Raw genomic sequence first — 23720 nt, 5'->3', positions numbered from 1 at the left:
ATAGATAGATAGATAGATAGATAGATAGATAGATAGATAGATAGATAGATGGGTGAATGTGTGCATGAATGATAGAGGATGGATGACAGATGAAAAATGATAGATGATGGATAGATGATGGATGGATAGATGATTGATAGATGATAGAGGATAGATGAATAAATAAATGATGAATGGATGAATGGATAATTGAATAAATGAATGAATGAATGGGTGAATAAATAGATAGATGGATGAATAGATAGATAATATACAATGTGTACATAGGTAAACATGTATACAAAAATATATACATAAAAAATATATATATATATATTGTATTATTTGCTTTTCTATTTTATTAACTGTTATTTTAAAATGATTAAATGTAGTTATTAACGGTCGTGTCAGTCCCTCAATGTAGCTCTGACTTAACATAAAGGTTAATTGATTGATTGATTGATTGATGATTACATTAAAGTTTAAAGACTAAATCACAGTGTTATGACTGAGAGCACTGATTATAATGTGTTATGAATGTGTTTATAGGGTGTTATAGACAGGAGAATGCTGTTATATTAGCTGATTTCTCTCTCTCTCTCTCTGTGTCTGTAGCCCCCTGTGAACCCTCTCTGGATGGGGTGAGTCTGGACTGTGGCTCTGGTTCGGCGGTGGTGGTTTGGTCTGGATCTGGACAGGCGGACCTGTACTCCGTCTCTGCGGTGGACGGGCAGGGTGATCAGCTGGGCTGTAACAGCACTCAGACGCAGTCGTGCTCCGTGTCTGGACTTCGCTGTGGCCGGACGTACGCGTTCAGCGTGACAGCGCTGCGTGGACAGTGCACCAGCGCGGCCAGTAACACACTGCACACTCAGACTGGTTAGTACAACACAGAACTGCTCAGAGATCAGTCAGTATCTCACCCACCTGATTAATTGTTTGAATTTAAAAAAAATAAAAAGTTTTGTTCTCCATGGCAGCGCAGCTGAACTTTTCCCAGCAGTGTTTATTATTACGGTTAACGGTTAGCGGGAGAGACGCTGTGTGAATCAGCTGTGCTCCCAGCATGCCTTGTTTTTTGCAGGAAGTTACTGTAATTAGGAAACTCTCACTATGTCTCTCACTATGTTCCACTGTTTCCATCTTCAGCTGCCTGTCCTGCACAAGCGATCCAGACTACAGTCGGCTGCCCGAACAGCACAGCCACGGTTTCCTGGTCTCCCGGCAGCGGGGCTGCGTCGTACACTGCGACGCTGCAGAGTTCAGACGGGAACGCGTACGCCTGCAACAGCACCGGCGCAAGCTGTGACATCACTCACCTGCCCTGTGGACAGACGTATTCGGTTACGGTGTCCGCAAAGGGTCAGAACTGCAGCGGTACTAACAGCACAGGATCGCCTGTAAAAACAGGTATGATGCAGATCAGACGGGTATGAGACCATGTTTATAGACCCGTCTCTAGGGATGCTGCTCTGCACCCTGCAGCTCTGCAGATCTGCAGATATACAGATATTCAGAAGCAGGGTTGATGATTAGTATCACTGGCGTGGGAACCGGGGTGGATATCAGGGATAGGTGCTATAGCAAGAAGATGGTGCATACGTGCTGGTGAGAGAGGGTGCTTTTCATGGCAGGGGTGCCGAATTCCCCCGAGAACTAAATTAGCAGATGTAATGTGAACTAGAGGTTAGATCGGGCCCAAAAAATCCGACCCGATCCAGCCCCAGCCCGTGCACGTTCTGCCCAAACCCGACCCGAGCCGACACATAAACTGCCTGTTTTCGGGCTGTTTGAATGAGCGAAATATGACCAGAATTATGTTCATTAACACTGTAACATAGAAGCATAGAACTATTATTTAATCAAAATGATTTTTAAGAACAGCTAAACACAGTGCTGCAAGTCAAACACGGAGGAGTTCACAAGAGAGAGAGAGACAAAGAGAGAGAGAGACAAAGAGAGAGAGAGACACAAAGAGAGAGAGAGAAAGAGACACAGAGAGAGAGAAAGAGAGAGAGTGACACAGAGAGAGAAAGACAGAGAGAGAGAGAGATACAGAGAGAGATACAGAGAGAGAGATACAGAGAGAGAGAGATACAGAGAGAGAGATACAGAGAGAGAGATACAGAGAGAGAGATACAGAGAGAGAGATACAGAGAGAGATACAGAGAGAGATACAGAGAGAGAGAGATACAGAGAGAGATACAGAGAGAGATACAGAGAGAGAGAGAGATACAGAGAGAGAGATACAGAGAGAGAGATACAGAGAGAGATACAGAGAGAGATACAGAGAGAGAGAGATACAGAGAGAGAGATACAGAGAGAGAGATACAGAGAGAGAGATACAGAGAGAGAGATACAGAGAGAGAGATACAGAGAGAGAGATACAGAGAGAGATACAGAGAGAGAGAGAGAGAGAGAGACACAAAAGGAGAGAGAGAGAGAGAGAGATTTGCGGCTAGCGCGAGCGCTTACAACTAACAACGCGGACCACGAGGTCCCGCCGCGCTACCGCTGTTGTGCCGAATCCGACTCCATGCTGAATCCGACTCCCGCTTCGCGGACAGAATCGGCACAACACCCCCCGCTGTAGAACTGCGGGAGTGAAAACAGCGCTTAAATTAGTTTTTTCACTTTCAGTTTTCGTTATTTGGTTCATTTTCGTTAACAATAATAATTGGTTACTTAGCAACATTGTGATTATCACACCAGAGCTTTATTTAAAAATAAAAATAGAATTAAAAACCAGATGCCTACATCTCAGACTATTTTCTGGAGCCCGACCCGACCCGGCCCGAGGGATGTGGTGGGAAATCTCGGCCCGAACCGACCTGATTTCGGGTCTTCGTTCTAAGGCTTCGTTCACATTACGAGCCGCATTGCTCAAATCTGATTTTTTGCTCAGATCAGATTTAGCTATCTTGTTCATGGATCGGACTCGTATCAGATTTAGGACGACATATGAAAGTGTTTCAAATCTGATTAGAAAAAAACGGTTTTGGCGCTTTCACACAGCCATGAATAAAATCTGATCTGAGCCACGTTTGGGCAAAAAAAATCACTTTAGTCTGGTAATGTGGTAAATGTAATGGTTCACAATTTTAGACCAACTTATGGCAGGATGTTTTCAACCGTTTAACATAAAATCTGATCCAAATTCGGTTTGCGTTCACATGCAACATAGCAGTATAGGTACAGATTAGCATAACATATTATAGTGGTGATTCGTTTATCTACTGTAACTGCAGATTAATCCTTATTTATGAACAGAAATAAAAGGAAATTAAAGCATATCTGAATGTTACATTATAGGGAGACTAACCATAAAGGTAACGATGGCAGGATGTATTGGGCCCATGGTCAGTGGAGCTCAGTAAATGGGGCAGTGAGAGTAGAAACAGTCAATTATTCACAGTTTTCTGATATGTTTTAGATAAAAGTAAACTTAAACTGATGTTCTGTGTTGTTTTTAGCTCCATGTGTCCCTCAGATCCTCTCAGCCAGTGTGAACTGCAGCAGAAACACAGCATCAGTTTCCTGGCTCAGCAGTCCCGGGGCGCTGGTTTACTTCGTTACGGCCAACAGCAGCAGCGGCCTGTCTGCTAACTGCACCTCAGTCAACACTTCCTGTGACCTTTTGACCCTGGCCTGTGGCGTAGCCTACACAGTGACAGTGATGGCCAAGGACAACAACTGCTCCAGTGCCTGCAGCGCACCTGTCCAGCTTCAGACAGGTAAGACAGGCCACTGATTCATTTATCACTGATTCATATAGAGCATATATATGCTCTATAAATATATGTAACTGATTATTATAAATGTATTGGAGAAAACTGTACATCAGGGGTGTCCAAACTTTTTTTGTTGGGGGCCAGAAGGAGAAATATATTTGAAGTCACGGGCCACAGACTCTATAATAAAAAATTTCCTGATTATTTCATTTACACACCATTTTACTTCACTTACTATCTTTATCTTTGACAGTGTTGTGTAAACTAAGATTTTTCAAATTGATGTTTAATTTCATGATGTCTCTTCATATAAAACTCCTTAATTACGGCAACTTTTAGACTCTTTGCCCCGTTTTTCTGCGCTAGAAATGCGCACTCTCTCCGCTTTCCGACTCTTTGGCCCGTTTTTCTGCGCTAGAAATGCGCACTCTCTACGCTTTTAGACTCTTTGGCCCGTTTATCTGCGCTAGAAATGCGCACTCTCTCCGCTTTTAGACTCTTTGGCCCGTTTTTCTGTGCTAGAAATGCGCACTCTCTCTGCTTTTAGACTCTTTGGCCCGTTTATCTGCGCTAGAAATGCGCACCCTCTCCGCTTTTAGACTCTTTGGCCCGTTTATCTGCGCTAGAAATGCGCACCCTCTCCGCTTTTAGACTCTGTGGCCCGTTTTTCTGCGCTAGAAATGCGCACTCTCTCCACTTTTAGACTTTTTGCCCCGTTTTTCTGCGCTAGAAATGCGCACTCTCTCCGCTTTTAGACTTTTTGCCCCGTTTTTCTGTGCTAGAAATGCGCACTCTCTCCGCTTTCCGACTCTTTGCCCCGTTTTTCTGCGCTAGAAATGCGCACCCTCTCCGCTTTTATACTCTTTGCCCCGTTTATCTGCACTAGAAATGAGCACGCTCTCCGCTTTTCGACTTTTTGCCCCGTTTTTCTGCGCTAGAAATGTGCACTCTCTCCGCTTTTAGACTCTTTGCCCCGTTTTTCTGTGCTAGAAATGCGCACCCTCTCCGCTTTTAGACTCTTTGGTCCGTTTATCTGCACTAGAAATGAGCACTCTCTCCGCTTTCCGACTCTTTGCCCCGTTTTTCTGCGCTAGAAATGCGCACCCTCTCCGCTTTTAGACTCTTTGCCCCGTTTTTCTGCGCTAGAAATGCGCACCCTCTCCGCTTTTAGACTCTTTGCCCTGTTTTTCTGCGCTAGAAATGCGCACTCTCTCCGCATTTAGACTCTTTGACCTGTTTTTCTGCGCTAGAAATGCGCACCCTCTCCGCTTTTAGACTCTTTGCCCTGTTTTTCTGCGCTAGAAATGCACACTCTCTCCGCTTTTAGACTCTTTGCCCCGTTTTTCTGCCCTAGAAATGCGCACCCTCTCCGCTTTTAGACTCTTTGGTCCGTTTATCTGTACCAGAAATGCAAAATGCAAATAAATGTTTACAATTTATACCACGTGATTTTCTGGATTTTATTTTTGATAACCTTACTGTTAAAATTAACATGTCTTTGTCAATCGGCAAGCTTTCAGAATAAGCAAGAGATCAAATAAATATTTAATTGACTATATATTGGGTGAGATAAACTGAAGCCAGTAAAGAATTGTAATAGAATCAAATGCTTTTCTCATGCTGTGCTGTTTTCTGTTTCAGTGCCGTGTGTGCCGCAGAACCTTGTGCCGTTGGTCGACTGTGCGACAAACGGAGTATCGGTTTCGTGGTCTCCAAGCCTGGGTGCCCACCTATACAAAGTGACCCTGCAGGATTCCAACGGCCTGTCTGGGACCTGCCAGTCCTCTGGGGGGCAGTGTAACGTTACAGGCCTCAGCTGTGGACGGGTGTACCATGTCTCGCTCACGGCATCTGATAACCAGTGTACCAGCACTCCCAGCACCAGTACAGACTTCCAGTCAGGTACACAGATTTACACAAATACAGAAACATACAATTCTGGCAGCAGAGACGCCAGTAATGTGCTGTTATTTTACAGTGAAAACCAAACTGCACTGACTTTAGACTTGATAATAAAACACAGTGGATCAACACCAGCAGATGACAGACATGTCTCTCCAAACCATCACTGATCATCGGTAAATGTAACATTTCTTTTGTAAATTAAGGGAGCAGAGTCTGTTAGCTAACTGCTAACACTAGCCACGGTGAGTGTTCTGGTAAATACTAACTGCTAATATTAACTAGCGGTTCGTGCCATGTAGCTTCTTTTAACACGGTAAACGTGCAGCCTACAGTGCAATAATGCTCACCTCTGAATGCCGAAAGAGTTAGCACTTGGAGCGGTTAGCGACTAATGCTAATACTGCTTCAGCAGTGCTAGCCGGGGTTAGCAGCAGGCTACAGGCCGTTTCACTGACCTTTAAACGGTACTTTACTGTTAGAATTTCCACTTTACTGTTAAAATTCCATCACTTTTTTTACAGTGTCCTTTTCCTTCTTGTTTCTCTCACAGTACCCTGCGCTGCATCTTCCATCTCGGCGGTGCTGAACTGCACCACTGATACTGCGGTGGTGGCGTGGGGGGCGGGCGCAGGGTCTCAGGGCTACAGTGTCTCAGCAGTGGCGTCTCTGGGCCAAATCACAGGCTGTAGCTCAAACAATTCCAGCACTTCCTGTACGCTGAGTAATCTGAAGTGTGGGGCGGCGTACGCGGTGAGCGTACAGACCCTCGGAGCCTCCTGCAACCGCAGCAGCACCATGAGCGGTCAGCTGATCACAGGTGAGAGGGTATTCAGCCAGGCAGGACACGCTATCACAGGTAGAGCCACAAATAGCTGTAGTGAAAAAGTGGGAGACAACATGATGACTCCATCACAGAATACAGTTTATTCCCAGCCACCAACTTACCAACCAATCAGAACAAAATATAATTTACACTGGTCTTCAAATAGTTGCACCCAGAGGGAATCAACTGATAGTGTGCCAGAATAAATCTTGATTCTCCGCTTTTAGACTCTTTGGCCTGTTTTCTGCGCTAGAAATGCGCACTCTCTCCACTTTTAGACTCTTTGGCCCGTTTTTCTGCGCTAGAAATGCACACTCTCTCCGCTTTTAGACTCTTTGGCCCGTTTTTCTGCGCTAGAAATGCGCACTCTCTCCGCTTTTAGACTCTTTGGCCTGTTTTCTGCGCTAGAAATGCGCACTCTCTCCACTTTTAGACTCTTTGGCCCATTTTTCTGCGCTAGAAATGCGCACCCTCTCCGCTTTTAGAGTTTTTGGCCCGTTTTTCTGCGCTAGAAATGCGCACTCTCTCCGCTTTTAGACTCTTTGGCCTGTTTTCTGCGCTAGAAATGCGCACTCTCTCCACTTTTAGACTCTTTGGCCTGTTTTTCTGCGCTAGAAATGCGCACTCTCTCTGCTTTTAGACTCTGGCCTGTTTTTCTGCGCTAGAAATGCGCACTCTCTCCGCTTTTAGACTCTTTGGCCCACTTAGGCCCGTCATGCTGCATCACACATATTTTACACACAACTTTTGTACACATAGCTCAATAAATTACAAACAATGAAAGAAACTAAAAAATATATTCTTTATTTTTTCGTCTCTTCAGAGCCGTGCGTTCCGCAGAACCTCTCGGTGCAGTATGACACCGTCGTTGGACTCCTGTTCTGGGACTTCACTCCGGGAGCTGACAGGTTCACCGCTCTGGCAAAAGCAAGCCAGGGCCCGAACGACGTGTGTCTCAACGTCACCGACACCTTCTGCACCCTCTCAAACACGGAGTGCGGACAGATATACAACATCACTGTCACAGCCTACAACAGCGCCTGCAACGGAACCGGCACTGCCACCTCGCTCCCCTACTCACTACAGACAGGTCAGTCACGTGACCCTGTCCTTCTGTTACTGGAGCTTTAGATTCTGTAGCATTACAGACGTGCTAAAATATATAAAAAGATTAAATTAGCTTAATGAACATAAAGCCTTATTTATCTGACTGGCATTCTGCTAATGCTCGGTATTATTACATTTGTTAAAATTTGAGAGAGTAAGGTTGGATGCAGTTGCAGATCAGTTTTTTCTAGAAGCACAAATTCACAAAACACAAGAACCAGGAAAAGGTTGAAAAAAAATTCAAAGGTAAAAAAAAAAAAAAAAAAACAGAAACAAAACAAAACACCTGTTTTCCTGCACTAGAAATGCGGACTCTCTCCACTTTTAGACTCTTTGGCCCGTTTTTCTGCGCTAGAAATGCGCACCCTCTCCGCTTTTACACTCTTTGGCCCGTTTTTCTGCGCTAGAAATGCGCACTCTCTCCGCTTTTAGACTCTTTGGCCCATTTTTCTGCGCTAGAAATGCGCACTCTCTCTGCTTTTAGACTCTTTTGCCCAGTTTTTCTGCGCTAGAAATGCGCACTCTCTCTGCTTTTAGACTCTTTGGCCCGTTTTTCTGCGCTAGAAATGCGCACCCTCTCCGCTTTTAGACTTTTTGGCCCGTTTTTCTGTGCTAGAAATGCGCACTCTCTCCGCTTTTAGACTCTTTGGCCTGTTTCTGACACCTAGCGTTCAAACTTTGAATCTCACATTATAAAAACCTGCTCAACAGCGGGCCAACTTTCATTCTGTTTCTAAAATACCTCAGCCGTAGTTTGGACACCCCTGACATAGGCGATTCGTCAACCGAGCAACATACAACTTGTTTTAAGGCATGTTTTTGCATGAGTGTCCTTGCCATCATAACGACAGGAAAAGTTTAACCTTGAGCGGCTCGAAACATACAAAAGGCATGTAATAATTCCATTAATTAATCATGGGTGTGTTTTGGGCGTAACGGGGAAATAAACCACGTACACTCTGAATTTGGTGGATTGGTATCTTAAAGGCGCAGTGCTTAAAGGCGCAGTGCTTACGAGCACACGGCACACCTGCGTCGGCAAGATAGCAATAAACGTCTGTCGGTTGACTGTTGTCAGGGTTCAGAACAGTTAGTGGCGCACCTGTGTTTTCCGCTGCTAAGATGGCACCTGACAACGCCTCACTTACAGAACGCCATTTGTAAAATCCATCACTATTTAAACAATGAAAAAAGAAAAAACTATTTAAACTCAGCTACAACACTTAGATCCAGTTAATAGATTCAGTTTTAGTCCAAATGAAATGATGCAGTTCTGACTGAATATAAATAAAATAAGGACTTGCTTGTGTGTTTTGCAGAACCCTGTCCTCCTCAGAACGTCCGGACTGAACTGAACTGCTCCACCCACAATGCCTCCGTCTCCTGGGACGCCAGCCTGGTCGCTGTGGGTTACGTGGTTTTCCTGCAGGGCATGAATGGCGACTTCCTGGTCTTTTCCACTCAGCAAACAAGCTTCAGTATTCCTGGACTCAGCTGTGGGACGGTGTACACCACTTACGTACAGGCGCTGGGGCAGGTCTACAACAGCTCCTACAGCGAGTCGGTGAACCTGCTGTCAGGTGAGTGATGTGTAATGCGGTCTGTAGGGTCTGCGACTGAGTTTTTAAAAATATAAATCCAGTTTTATTGAACAAACTTTCAACTTTCCCTTTTACAAAAGGAAAAAAAATCTCTGTATTTAAACTAAAAATATATCCTTAGATCACCAGTATATATTAGTTAATAATTATCGAACCAATTAACTAACAAATACATTTTTTAACTCAAATTTTTAATAGTCCCTGTTGGTGTTGTGCCGCAGCCCCCTGTTCTCCCGACAGCGCTGGTGTTGCAGTTCAGGTGGACTGCTCCACCGACTCCGCCCTCATCTCCTGGCCCTTCAGCGCAGGGGCGGATAATTATACGGCCATGGTCCGGGGGTCCGGGGGCCATCTCACCTCATGCTCCACCCAGGACAAGCACTGCAACGTCACTGTGCAATGCGGACAGACCTACAACCTCACCCTCACCTCCACCAACCAGCAGTGCCAGATCCCCTCCAACACCAACACCACCTTCCGGTCCCGTGAGTCTGCATTCCTGCATAAATAAACAGTTAGCTACAGTCCTGTACACTTAGCATGGGGCGTAATGATGAGGTATAAAAAATATTTTGTGAAATTACAGCGGTTCATCTCTCACGTAGCTTGTTTTAACGTGGTAAACTCGCATGGTGAAAGTGCTAGCGCTGCGGTTAGCGGCTAATGCTAATGCCACTGTACTCAGTCTCAGTGCTGGAGAACTCTACTGAAGCTCATGGATAACACTGTACTTCAGCAACGAACTGTTGATTTTTAGTGTCTTATAGTGCAAATAATAAGTTGTTTCATAAAAATTGGGAAAACATAATTGATTACCAGTCATTTTTCATCTACATCCTGTTTTTGGTAAAATTTTTATTTTTGTTCCTATTCAAAGAAAGTTTCCCATTTATATAAAATGAATCCAACAGAGAGTTACATGATTTTGAGTTTACTGTAATAATTCCCCTGTAAAATGACGATATCTAATAGTGCGCAGAATAATATCAGTTTCAGTTAGTTTCAGTTTCAAATCATTTAAACGCATTTTGCCTGATTTCTCTTGATTAAATATCAAGATCCATCGCTATGTTGGGGCACAACCCTAGTTCGAACCTGCGACCTCCCGCTCATAGTGGCAGCGCTTTAGACCGCTGGACCACTCGGCGCCTGTATGACAACACGTTTTTACAGTATATACATTCAATACAAATATACAAAGGAAGGGGTGTTACATTATCACAAATAACCAATAATCAGAGATTTAGTCCTTTGTTTTGTTGTTAGTCTATTGTCATGGCAATATATCGTAAAAAAAAAAAACTCACTGCTTGGCCAAAAGTAGTAAATAAATGATGTGGTGTTGGTTGGTTGATGCTGCAGTTGGTCTGCAGGTTTAGGTTCAGCAACAGTATGTGCTGAAGGAATGAGGTCAGCTGACTCTACCTGAATATACTGAATATAGAGCAGGTTATTCTTCCATCAATGGATCAATTTTTTCTTCCCTGATGATCACGACCATATTCCAAGATGACAATATCAGAATTGATGGGGCTGGAATTGGAGTGTGTAACCCCTTCCTGCCGTGTGTGTATCTCAGGTCCGTGTGCTCCCACTGGGCTGGTGGTTGTCCCGGGATCAGGCTGCGGTTCTGCTGCAGCTGTACTGAGCTGGAGCGCTGCAGACGCAGAGCAGTACCTGCTGAGGGGGTGGAGCAGAGACGGCCACGCCCTCTTTATCAGCACCAACAAAACCACCGTCAATCTGAACCACCTGCACTGCAGCCAGGAGTACAACTTCACCATCACCGCCAGCACCCAGCAGTGCAACAGCACCCCCAGTGTACCTGCCCAGCTCCAGACAGGTGAGGAACTGGACCTGCAGACTGAGAATAACAGCTCTGGGTGGTAAAAAAGAGCATTTAAAACATTTTATCTTAAAAAAACAACTGTTAGACTGTGAAAACCTAAGATACACATGCAGTTTAATATAAATACAGTAAAAAGAAACAGGAAGAGACACTGTGAGCTAGTTTAAAGGCCAGAGCTTGGTTCTGAATTTCTCTTTAATAAGTTAATAAATCAGAGCTGACAACATTAACCCATTAAAGCCTGCAGTTAATCTGGAAACTTCAGTGTGTTCATTTTTTTTTACACAAATTAATCGTGACAAAATTGATAGAGCCTGGTGATGCTTTAGAGTTCAGAAAGTAGATTACTTTTTGATTTATGCTGAAGTGTATGCTCTCTTTCTTTCTCTCACTTACTCTCTCATTCTCTCTCGTTCTCTCTCTCTTATTCTCTCTCTCTCTCTCACTAATTCTCTCTCTCTTTTTCTTTCTCTCTCTCTCACTTACTCTCTCTTTCTCTCTCTCCTATTCTCTCTCATTCTCTCTCTTTCTCTCACTCTCTCTCTCTCTCACACTCATTCTCTCTCCTATTCTCTCTCATTCTCTCTCTTTCTCTCACTCTCTCTCTCTCTCACACTCATTCTCTCTCTTTCTCTCTCATTCTCCCTCTCTTATTCTCCCTCTCTCATTCTCTCTCACTCATTCTCTCTGTCCTATTCTCTCGCATTCTCCCTTTCTCATTCTCTCTTTGTTTCTCTCTCTCATTCTCTCTCTCTTTCTCTGTTTTTCTCCTATTCTCTCTCTTTCTCTCTCATTCTCCCTTTCTCATTCTCTCTTTCTCTCTCTTTCTCCTATTCTCTCTCTTTCTCTCTCATTCTCCCTCTCTTATTCCCTCTCTCTCTCTCTCTCTCTCACTCATTTTCTCTTTCTCTCTCTCTCTCTCTCTCACTCATTTTCTCTTTCTCTCTCTCTCGCTCTCTCTCTCATTCTCTCTCTTTCTCCTATTCTCTCTCTTTCTCTCTCATTCTCCCTTTCTCATTCTCTCTCTCTCTCACTCATTCTCTCTTTCTCTCTCTTTCTCCTATTCTCTCTCTTTCTCTCTCATTCTCCCTCTCTTATTCCCTCTCTCTCTCTCACTCATTTTCTCTTCCTCTCTCTATCTCTCTCACTCTCTCATTCTCTCTTTTTTCTCCTATTCTCTTTCTTTCTCCTATTCTCTCTCTCTCATTCTCTCTCTTTCTCCTATTCTCTCTCTCTCTCTCTCTCATTCTCTCTCTTTTTCCTATTCTCTCTCTCTCTCTCTATCTCTATCTCTTACTCATTCTCTCTCTTTCTCTAACTCTCTCTCACTCATTCTCTCTCTTTTTCCTATTTTCTCTCTCTCTCTCTCTCATTCTCTCTCATTGTCCTATTTTCTCTCTCTCTCTCTCTCTCTCTCTCTCTTTCTCCTATTCTCTCTCTCTCACTTGCATGGTCATGCACACACAAAGAAACACAGCCGATGGCACGTTTCTTTTTTTGAAGTTGTTAAATGTGGAATATGGAGCTACACTGGTGTTTACTTTCTCCTTTAAAACTCAGTTAAACTCAGTAACTATATATAATATTATAATTTAAAAAGCATCTAAACTACCCGGAGATAATTATAATGCAGTAAAAAAGGATCTAATCTGCCAGATGTAAACACTTAAAAAAAAAAAATGTTAACAGCGTTAAAAAAAAAGTAATCGTGATTTTGCCGCAGAATATTGTTGTAGTTAATATATTTTTTGAACGAATTGGCAGAAATAATACAAATTTCTGTTTCTTTTTATTTATTTTATTTATTTTTTTGTCACGTTTTTCTCCTAATTGATGTGGCCAATAGTCCCACCCATTCAGCTGCTACTCCCCTATCACTGCTGTATATCCTCTATCACTAGTGATGCCCCAACACCAGGAGGGTTAAAAAGACTAGCACATGCCTCCTCTGATACATGTAAAGTCAGACTCCGCCTCTTTTTGAGCTGCTGCTGCTTATACATTACCGAGTAGCATCATCACAGCGCTAACGCTCGGGGGAAAGCTCAGCTACTCTGTTGGTTCTGATACATCAGCTCACAGATGCAGCCTTGTGCTGATCTACATCACCCTAGGAGTGATGAGGGGAAAGAGAGAGTGCCTTCTACTGTACTGTACTGTACTGTACCCACCCAGAGAGAGAGAGAGAGAGCAATTGCATTTCAATACCCATTATCAAAAGTTAATTGATTCTTCTGGTTCTGTGTTTGATCCGCAGGTCCCTGCTCCGCTGGAAACATTTCAGCCGCTCTGGATTGCAGCTCCAGCACTGCTGTGGTTTCCTGGCAGCCCAGTAACAACACGGCCCTTTACACGGCCACCCTGCAGGACTCCTCCGGACCCCCGCTGAGCTGTGTGGGAGTGGGCTCACAGTGCAGCATCAGTGGGCTGAGCTGCGGGAAGAACTACAGCGTCACAGTGACCGTCACCAATGATCAGTGTAACTCCACCACAGTGCTGCCCTCAGGCCTGCAGACCGGTAAACACCAGACTGACTCAGAACTGCTCTATACTGTTATAAACATTTCTGTAAAAAAAGGAAATACACAATTATAGATTAATGGCTTGTTTAAATTTTTACATTTTTAATTAATCCAAAAACAAAGAAATTGTACTGTTAGATTTTCCGCTAAGTGAAAAACACTGTACTATAAAATAAATGGTATAAAAAAATGATTCAGAGCCTTTAAAATAGAGATAACTGACATACTGACATATTTAACCTCAATTTCTTCTAACTAAACTAAATACAAATCCCAAAGAAATAATCATTTTAATCTTTCAGTTCGTAAAGACTTAAGCCTTATCTGGACGGGATTAGTTTTTCAAGGGGTCCTGGGGTAATTTTCTCTTTTATGCGGAGTTTTATCCTCTGTGATTTTATTCCTGCCCGGAACCACCATGTATGTGTTTGTGTTTTTCTCAGACGTCCCCTGAGAAAATTTTATAAGAGGAAGTTAAATACTGTTTTTCTCCGTGTTTAAACTCCGTGGTACTCCGCTAGTTTTAGTCCCGTCTGGATCCACATCTCTGAGTTTCATCTCCTCGCATTTAGTAATAAAAAGCTATTTGTCCACTGCCACTCACCGTAATTACACTTTTGTTGCGTGTTTCCACGGAGATCCATGTGAAACATAACAGCAAGTGGAAATGGAGGAGCTACTGAACAGGATGTCTCATGACCGAGAAAGCCTTAAAAAACTCACCAGAGCAAATGCATGAAAGGAAGAATACATTATTACTACTCATTTTTTTCAGGGCCCTGTGCACCAGTCAACGTTTCAGTGCTGTCCTACTGTGCTAATAACTCCGCTGTAGTGGTGTGGGATCAGAGCACTGGTGCGACCTCCTACCACGTCTATGCTAACAGTAGCAACAGCCATGCTTCCTGCCAGAGCACAACACCCACCTGCACCCTCACCAACCTCACCTGTGGCTCCTCCTACTCCGTGCAAGTGGTTGCCGAGGGCAGCTGCACCAGTGCGCCCAGTCTGCCTGTGGTCCTTAATACAGGTAAGACATTCTTCCCCATGTCCTTGTTTTACCCAACAAAAAGTGCTTAGTTTTTCACATTTGGGAAATTAAACTGAATCTCTGGTTTCTCTGGTGTGTGGTTTTTTTTTTTGTTGGTGTTTTTGCTCTACAGGACCCTGCCAGCCCCAAAACCTGTCCGTGGATGTGCAGTGTGTGAACTCTACTGCAGTACTGTCCTGGGCGGGGCAAACTGGAGCTGTGGAGTATTTCGCCACTGCCCAGTCAACCAATTCCTCCACGCTCTACTGCCAGACCACCGGCACTTCCTGTTCCCTGGAGGGGCTGCAGTGCGGATCCGAGTACAACTTCTCAGTGGTGACCTCAAACGGAGTCTGCAACAGCTCCGCCAGCAAACCCATTACAGGAGGAGGAGGTATGAACCAATCAGCACGAGAGCTCAAAAATGATCCAATCAACCGCGTTTCTATTGTTAAACACTGGCTAATAATGAATAGATTACATAGTGGCTGATTCAATTCTATCACAATACCTTTTGTTATGGTTTTAAAAAAAACCCTCCCAGAAATTATTGTGATAAACTATATAATTGTTCTTTTTATGACCAGTTTATGCCACTGATAAAATCACAATTATAAGTGTAATAACGCAGTTACACCCTCTTAAAAAGCTTCGAACTTTTGCTTTCCGACATTTGAATTGAATTTAATAAAAAGAAATACATAAATACCCTAAATAAATACAACAATGGTCTTGACTCAATTAACAACAACTAACAAAAGTGTTCAAAACTATTCACAAAATCATTTTTGTGACATTTTATTCTCTGTTTGGTCACCAACACTAGTAGTACTACATATGTAAACATTTAAAGCTAAAAATAAAATAAAATAAAGGAGATACAAAACATAGGAAACAGTATAAATACAACGAGAATTGAAGTAAACGATAAAATCATTTTTTTGTCTTTAAAAATTGCAATCTAAACTTTTTTTAAGGCGGTAATGGTCTGTCCCTAACAAATATGTATTGGTGCAGTATTCAAGATTTTTGACATATTATTATTTTGATTATTTTGTTTATTTTGGAACATTTAGCAAGCATTTAATGACTTTTACGATTTGATGCATATACTGTCAGATGTAGCTACCTAAGCAAATTTGATAATTACTGCATGAGTGATTTTAGCTGGAAACAAGTTGTTATTATCCCGATCTGATGCAGTGAGTAGCTTCTCATTTGTGAAAAGACTCATCCTGTGGACAGTTGGGAAACATCATCGTCCGTCCGTCATTTAACATTTTTAATCATAGAAAATGACAGTAGAAAGGGATATGTTTAATAGGGAAAGTAAGAGCATTACCACGACACACTATGAAGGGTACTAGCACTAAACATATGTGTAGCTTTGAGAAAAGCACTTATCATTGAAGCTAACCTGGAAACTGGATTCAGTTTGCTAGGGAGCATAAAGATGGAAGATGGTCATGTGAAGGTCTGATGGGTCCAGAGCATCAGGGTAAAGCCGGTCCAATAAAACATTAGAGTTTGTGACCTTTTTTGTCCAGGCAGCGTGTATATAAAGTAAATCTATGAGGTGGCCATCTATGAGTAAACCTTCTTCTCTCTTTCAGTGCCATGTCCCCCAGCCACCTTCCGGGTCGTCCAGAGTGTGCTGATGGGTCTGGGTCAGCTGCTGAGAGCCTACTGGTCCACAGTAAACTGCCCTGACTCCCGCTACCTTCTGGAGGTTTCTGGCAGCATTCAGGGGAGCGCCCAGTCGCTCTTCCAAATGACCTCCTACTGGACGAGCCGCACGTTCTTTGAGACACCTGTTCCCTGTGGCTCCACCTACAGCGCCAGTGTGAGGGCTCAGAACTCGGCCGGCACCAGCGCGCCATCAGCAGTCCTCACAGGAATCTCAGGTATTAAAAAAAACATCAGCTCAAGTATATCCCATTTTAATTAAAACACATTAAGGTACTTTTTAATTGCTGTGTAATGCAGGGGTGTCAAACGTAGGGGTGTCAAGGGTGGGACTTCTATAAATCTGTAATTAGATGTCATGTTGAATGTTACGAAAAAATCCCTTCCATATTTCTACCAGCGATCAATCTCTTAAAGGTCTCGTTCGGCTAAAATCTACTTTTTCTCGTTCTTGTATAATGCTATAGGTCTCTTTGAGTTGTATATGATGCTGCACATGAAACTGTTCCTCAGCCTTCATTATCTGCAGTAGATAGTAAAAGAAAATCCTCAGAAATACAAGTTGATCAGAGAGAGACGTTAGGGTGTCTACGTCAATCAGTGGGTTCATGGCCTCGCCCACCTCAGGCTTAGGACCACCAACATGCAGAGCTAAACCCGCGCTACAGCAGGAGGAGCTATCAGCTCTGTTTACAGCTTTAAGGGGTTAACTTTATCTAGCGCTCAGTCCTGTATCTTTATAAGTAAGGCTGTATCTCTGAAAAAAACATTGTCCTTTAAATTTTATAGCTGTGAAATTGACTGTGTGGGGAAGGCAGGTAGGCGCTCCCTGCTGCTTTAGTGCTGTTAGCCAATCAGAGGTGATATATTTGCATGTATGAATATTCATGAGCAAGAGCCAAATCCTGTCTTTCTTTAAAGACATCTAATCCAGTGATCTAAATCAGGGCTAAATAGCAAAAAAAAAAAACAGCTCACATGGCTTCATTCTTACTAGAGACCACAACTAGACATTTTAAAATGAATTTAAAAACAATGGAATTAATAATCCAATCAGAATATTAATTATAGGAGAGGGGAGGGACAGCAGAGGGTCAAACTCAAAAGCAGAACCAATCAGAATCTTATATTTGTGGACCTCCGCGGGGGCTTCCCCACTCTTGTCCGTGCTCCGCAAAACCAGCGAGCTGATTGGCTGTTTCTATTAAGAGGCGGGACTTTCTTCCTGAACCGGGTCCGTGATTGGCGTCTACTCATTAAAAACACAGCTGAGCTGAGAGAAACGATTCGCTCCTGGCGACGCCCCTGTTCTGCGGGATCATTTTTTTGGGGGGGGGGGGACAAATCCACCTGTTTCTGATATTGGGTGGGACGTGTCCCACATGTATGATTTTTTTTGTGACGTTGCAGTAACCAAATCAAACCCTCTTATCTCCCACAGTTCCCTGTCCTCCCCTGTCCGTCACCTTCACCGGCTCTAACGCCTCCGCTGTGGTGTCGTGGAACTCTTCGCTATATGCAAATGTGTACCACGTGTACCAGGTGACTGGCGACAGCCGGGTACAACTGTGCAACACGACTGGGCTCTCCTGTGCAGTTACCAACGTCAACAGCAACCTGATCGTGGTTACTGCTGGAAACACAGCCGGAGAAAGTGCAGGAACGTCAGATGTGCACGGTGAGATCAGGCACTCAGCAAAACAAACACCACAAAAACCACTTTTAACAGTTAAGGTGGTATTTTTTTCAGTCCATTTCTAATTCTGATTTTTCCCTTTACTTCTTCCAGTGGTCTCAGGAGGAGTTCGCAGGAGGAGAGATGCGAAACAGACAAAGCTGTGTAAGTTTGTGCCCTTTGCAGTTTTTAATTACCTGTTATACAGTCATATGAAAAAGTTTGGGCACCCCTATTAATCTTAATCATTTTTAGTTCTAAATATTTGGGTGTTTGCAACAGCCATTTCAGTTTGATATATCTAATAACTGATGGACACAGTAATATTTCAGGATTGAAATGAGGTTTATTGTACTGAACAGAACAGAAAATGTGCAATATGCAATTAAACCAAAATTTGACCGTTGTAAAAGTATGTGCACCCTTATCATTTTATTGATTTGAATACTCCTAACTACTTTTTACTGACTTACTGAAGCACAGAATTGGTTTGGTAACCTCATTGAGCTTTGAACTTCATAGCCAGGTGTATCCAATCATGAGAAAAGGTATTTAAGGTGGCCAATTGCAAGTTGTTCTCCTATTTGAATCTCCTCTCAAGAGCGGCATCATGGCATCATCAAAACAACTCTCAAAGGATCTAAAAACAAAGATTGTTCAACATAGTTGTTCAGGGGAAGGATACAAAAAGTTGTCTCAGAGATTTAACCTGTCAGTTTCCACTGTGAGGAACATAGTAAGGAAATGGAAGAGCACAGGGACAGTTCTTGTTAAGCCCAGAAGTGGCAGAACAAGAAAAATATCAGAAAGGCAGAGAGGAAGAATGGTGAGAACAGTCGAGGACAATCCACAGACCACCTCCAAAGAGCTGCAGCATCATCTTGCTGCAGATGGCGTCACTGTGCATCGCTCAACAATACACGCTTTTGCACACCTCAGGCGACTCTGTTTGTGGCGTGCTTGCAGAAATGGCTTCTTTCCCATACAGCTTCAGCCTCATCTGCAGCAAGATGATGCTGCTTTTTATTTATATACAGTATGAAAAAGCTTCTTATCTGTGCAGTAAGTGTTTATTAGCTCAGTAAAACACTAAAAATACAATAAATACAAACAGCACCGTTTTCCTTAAAACAGCTCCTAATCTCTCCTCTTAATCTGAGTTAAATAGATTTATTTCTAGTTCTCATCATATTAATCAACACCTGGTTTGGTAAATTGATAAATTGGTAAATGTGATAAATCAGGTGAGCTGCTGACGGAACTGAACATAGTATAATAAACACATGCTGACTGAGGAGGAGCATCCAGGAGAAATCTGGATTCTGGAACTACACTTTGTTCTTCAGCTCGGCTCACAGGATATAAATAACATACTTAAAGTATAGTTAAAAATTAGATTTTCTTGTTATGATTTACTGTATATGTATTTGCATCTGTTCAAATCATATGTGGTGCTTTTATCAGGTAAAAACACTCATATTGCTGAGATAAGTGGATTAGTGTATAAGTGTATTATTTGCATTTAAAATATATATATATTTGAAATATATTTTCTTCATCTCCTAAACCTCCACAGATGAGCTGAACGGCCCAAATGCAAAGTTCACCATGGCGACGGCCGACTCTCTGTGGCTGGAATGGAATAAAGTGAAGGGCGCCGAGTTCTACTCGATGCTGATCCAGGAACAGTCCAGCTCATCCAAACCCGTGAGCATGACTGTATACGGAGAGGCCTCCATCATCTCAGATCTGAAACCAGCCACCACCTACTGCGTCTCGCTCTCCGCCGGGAGCGAGTCCACTGAAGGGCCCTTCTCAGAACCCGTGTGCGTCCGGACCGCGGCTCTGAGCTAAGGCTGGACCCCGCGCTCCCGTCACGTTTCTCAGGGGTGAGACTGCTGATCTAGGGTCAGCTCAGACTGTGAGATTTTTTTTTTGAGACGGTGATGAAGGAAGGCTTCTCCTAGATCAGCTTTTTCACTCTGCGAAACTACAGCACATCCCGAAGGACTGGATCTGTAGAGAGCACTAAAATACTTCTTTACCTTCCTCTATAGCAAGCTTTCAGATCATCTCACGCGGAGAACTGATCACCTGATGGGGTTTTCTTATAGGAGAGGAGAGAGGGGCACAACCTAACATTTCAGATGTTATATAATAATTTGGAGACTGGTACAATTAAGATATTTACAACTTTTAACTAAGAAGAAATTAAATGAATACATACGAACTGTATTTTTCACACTATGAGACTATAAGCACACCGGATTATAAGACGCAATATGCAACACTAGTAAGGAACAGGGGTGCCGCCATGTTTTCCTTCTAATTCAGCAGGTCTCTCTCATAGACTGTGTTAAGCTGGACAGAGCATCGTCTCTCAAAAGTGAAGCCACCACAGGTCGGGCGCCCCCTGCTGCTGTTCGGCTGCAGAAAGCTGTGTAACTCCACCCATCCCCATAGGTTTCAAAACAGGCAAAACAGAACAACTTTCAATCACGTTTTTTTCTAATATACTGTAATTCTACCTCCATTATTTAAATGCAGCAGCTAGTGTAACCTCTGATTATATTGTTAAATTTTTATATCCACACTGAATTCGCTTTTTAAAACGTTATTCAGCTCTATTCAAAAAAGGTGTGGTTATTGTAAAAAGAGCTGGTTATGGGCGGGACCAATAACAGACCGTCAGCTCCGCTCCGCCCCGCTCTGCAGCCTGTGACCTCGAGGAATCCTTCAGGGGCGGGGTTATTCAAATTAGTAGGCGGTCTCTCCACAGTCTTTCTCCCTCCTCTGGTCTCTACTGCGCTCTACAGACTCAGGTTTCAGGATCGCCAACATGGAGGAAGATTTTGGCTTCATTTTCTTTGAATGAATGAGAACAGAGACACGGCGTCCATCTTTTTTACAGTCTCTGGTCTCACTGCTCGAGGGCGAGATCTGTAAAGCTAAGCTAAGCGACGTTAAATAAACGAAAAAGTAGTTCTTAAAAAAACATTTTCAGACTAGTCCGGCAAGTCAAACGATCGCTGGATGTTAATCTACACAGATTTCTCTTCTAAAAACTGTTTATTTGGGGGAGTAAAAAGCGCTTCTGTTTATTTACAGTTAGCTTAGATTTACAGATTTTCACAAGGCTGGAGCATTAGCATTAGCAGCTAACCGCTAATACCACCTAATTGCCATCAGACAGTGCTGATAGGTTGACATTAGCTAGCAGTTTCAGTCTCAGGTAGCTTGTTTTAACACAGTAAACACGCAGATTACAGACTAATATACTTAGCTCTGAACAGTGAAAGAGCTAGAGCTTAGCGGGTAATGCTAATGCTGCTCCAGCAGTGCTACCTGGGGTTAGAAGCAGACTACAGGCCGATAATACTCACCTCTGAATTGCCAGGATTTTAAGTGTTCCTTATAGTGCGTAAAATACGGTTAGTAAATATATACATATATTAATATAATTTATACATATATTCATGTTGCGCACTCATCGACACCCTCAAGGAATCAGCCGACAGGAATGAAACTGGTGGGTAGTCACGCCACACTGTCGTGGACGGCCGAATCCTGCAGAGTGATTTATTTTAAGTGTTTATTTCTTTTATTGTTTAATATTATGATTTATAGCCAATAAAAAAAAAACCCAAAAAATCAGTGTCTCAGAAAAGTAAATTATTATATAAGACCAATTGGTAGTTTTGGCAGTACTGTGGGCAGTGATGGCAGCGTGCCAAGTCCTGCTGGAAAATGAAATCCACATCTCCATAAAAAGATTTTGTGGGAAAACAAAACTGCGCTGACTTTAGACTTGATAATAAAACACAGTGGATCAACAGCAGCAGATGATCAGCATGTCTCTCCAAACCATCACTGATTGGTGGAAACTTCATTTCCAAATAAAAGTTCAAATTCACTGATGGTCAGTGATTGTTTGGCGGTATGAAGATGCGGATTTCATTTTCCAGCAGGACTTGGCACACTGCCCACACTGCCACAAGTACTAAATGGTCTTATGTAATATTCTATACTGGTTTTTGGGTGGGTTTTCAATGGCTGTGAGCTTCATAATCATCAACAGTAAAATGAATAAATGCTTACAATAGATCACTCCCATTCTGAACTGAATTACTGAAATAAAGTAACTTTTAAATGCACTATTATAAACATAGAAAAAACGTACAACATATTAACTAATATATAAAAAGTCTCCAGAGGAAATACAAGAGAGTACAGACGATTAAAAGCCGACCAAAGATCTTGTTAAAATTGTTGAAATATATGAAATGCTTTATGTTTCGCTGTTAGTTTGTGCCTGACTCTTCTCTACACAGTTATATATAGAGATGTTTGATTAATAATTTTATTAGTTCAGGGCCAGCGCCCCTTGTGGTTGGAAAGCAGTAGTTCACAGCTTACTTAGGTTGACTTTAATCCTGATTTCCATGATCTAGAACGCGCTCTAACGCAGTCAGCACATGAAGATCGCTAATGTGATCCGATGCCGCGTGTTAGAAGTCTAACAAACCTCAAACCAAACCCTCTCAGCTCTGAGCTGTGGAGCGGAGGATCTGTGCTCTCTGGAATGATGGCGCTCCATCCCGTGCTTCTGGATCGGATGTGCCGGAATGGGTTGGGTTTGAGTAGAAACAGCTGTCCCGTTACTTTTGTCCACATGATGAATCATGGCTTAATACGATTTTAACCCTTTCAGACCTTCAGTGTCAGTTACAACAATCGACATTTTTTTTTCTTCATTGTTTTGTTGTATTGTCAAGAAAAAAATACCATAAAATATTGGGATATTATTTTCACCATATCGCCCACCCTTAGTCAGCACTACAGATTTATTTTTGTGATTTAAAACACATTTTATTGTGTTTAGGAATAAAACTAATAAATGTATTTAATTGGATTTATTTTAATATACACTTTAAATAAGGATTTGGATCGTAGTGTCTTATTTTGTGTGCATTACAAAAAAAAAAAACAGCATTCTCATATTTTTGTTTTCCATAACTAGAACATAATTCAGGTCTGAAAGGGTTAATCTATTGATTTGAGTCAATAGAGCATTTGAAGACAGAACAAGAGTAATCCAGTGCTGTGATTGGCTGGATCACTGATAACACATTGAAACATTGCATACGGTGTCCAGTAGAGGGCATGAATGTATTAATATTAATAAACGGTGTATGAATGTATCTCTAACTCTTAATGAATGTAAAGGCAAAAGTGCCAAATCCTGGTGCTGGAGTCCAGCAGAGTACGGGAATCTACCTGCTCACACCTTATTTACACACAGATAAGTAATAGAGGTCGAAAAAACTAAGAATCTTCAGGCTATTCCAATGTTAAGCGCATATTTTTTGGAATATCAACTGTTTTTATAACGGTTTCTCTAGTTAAAAGTTAAAAAAAAGCTAATTTTAAGCTGATCTTATTAAGATTTATATTTGTGAAGGCAGCAGAGCGGGGAGATCACCAATCCTCTGGACTAGAGCTCAGCACTCTTCAGCTACGGTTTGTAAAAGTATGGCTTACACTTTGTGTTCTTTTCTATTTTCTGAATCACTTATGATCCAAAAATAAACGTTTCTGCCGCTTGGCTCTGAACTGTACATGAAAGATGTAGAACTGCATATAATAAAAAAAAAAGCAAGAGATATATTCATGTTAAATATTCTGTATTTTCTGTGCAAAGAAGATATTTAAATAAATTAAGAACAATTAATTCTAATAATGTATAGTAATGTTTGTGTTTAATAATCTGGCTATGATCAAAAACACCACCTATAATGATGGGAACGATGTC

General features: G+C 42.4%; 1 protein-coding gene across 14 annotated transcripts in view; it reads left to right on the top strand.

The window, feature by feature from the left end:
* The window catches only part of LOC103036209 (G surface protein, allelic form 156-like), a 70231-nt gene extending 46583 nt beyond the window's left edge, over nt 1-23648 (top strand). For all 14 annotated transcript variants that reach the window (XM_049476532.1, XM_049476537.1, XM_049476535.1 and 11 more), the window contains 16 exons: nt 595-858; nt 1129-1389; nt 3453-3713; nt 5352-5612; nt 6166-6432; nt 7262-7528; nt 8865-9125; nt 9368-9631; nt 10726-10989; nt 13253-13513; nt 14293-14547; nt 14681-14941; nt 16161-16451; nt 17675-17911; nt 18023-18073; nt 19485-23648. In XM_049476532.1, coding sequence (XP_049332489.1) covers nt 595-858; nt 1129-1389; nt 3453-3713; nt 5352-5612; nt 6166-6432; nt 7262-7528; nt 8865-9125; nt 9368-9631; nt 10726-10989; nt 13253-13513; nt 14293-14547; nt 14681-14941; nt 16161-16451; nt 17675-17911; nt 18023-18073; nt 19485-19762 — 4004 coding nt within the window. In that variant the 3' untranslated portion in view covers nt 19763-23648. The remainder of the gene's footprint in view (nt 1-594; nt 859-1128; nt 1390-3452; nt 3714-5351; nt 5613-6165; nt 6433-7261; nt 7529-8864; nt 9126-9367; nt 9632-10725; nt 10990-13252; nt 13514-14292; nt 14548-14680; nt 14942-16160; nt 16452-17674; nt 17912-18022; nt 18074-19484) is intronic.
* The last annotated feature ends 72 nt before the right edge of the window (nt 23649-23720 follow it).

This window comes from Astyanax mexicanus, chromosome 4 (assembly GCF_023375975.1).
Source record: "Astyanax mexicanus isolate ESR-SI-001 chromosome 4, AstMex3_surface, whole genome shotgun sequence".
NCBI lineage: Eukaryota > Metazoa > Chordata > Actinopteri > Characiformes > Acestrorhamphidae > Astyanax > Astyanax mexicanus.
Note: the sequence above shows the minus strand (reverse complement) of the source record. Positions and strands in the feature narration are given on the sequence as shown.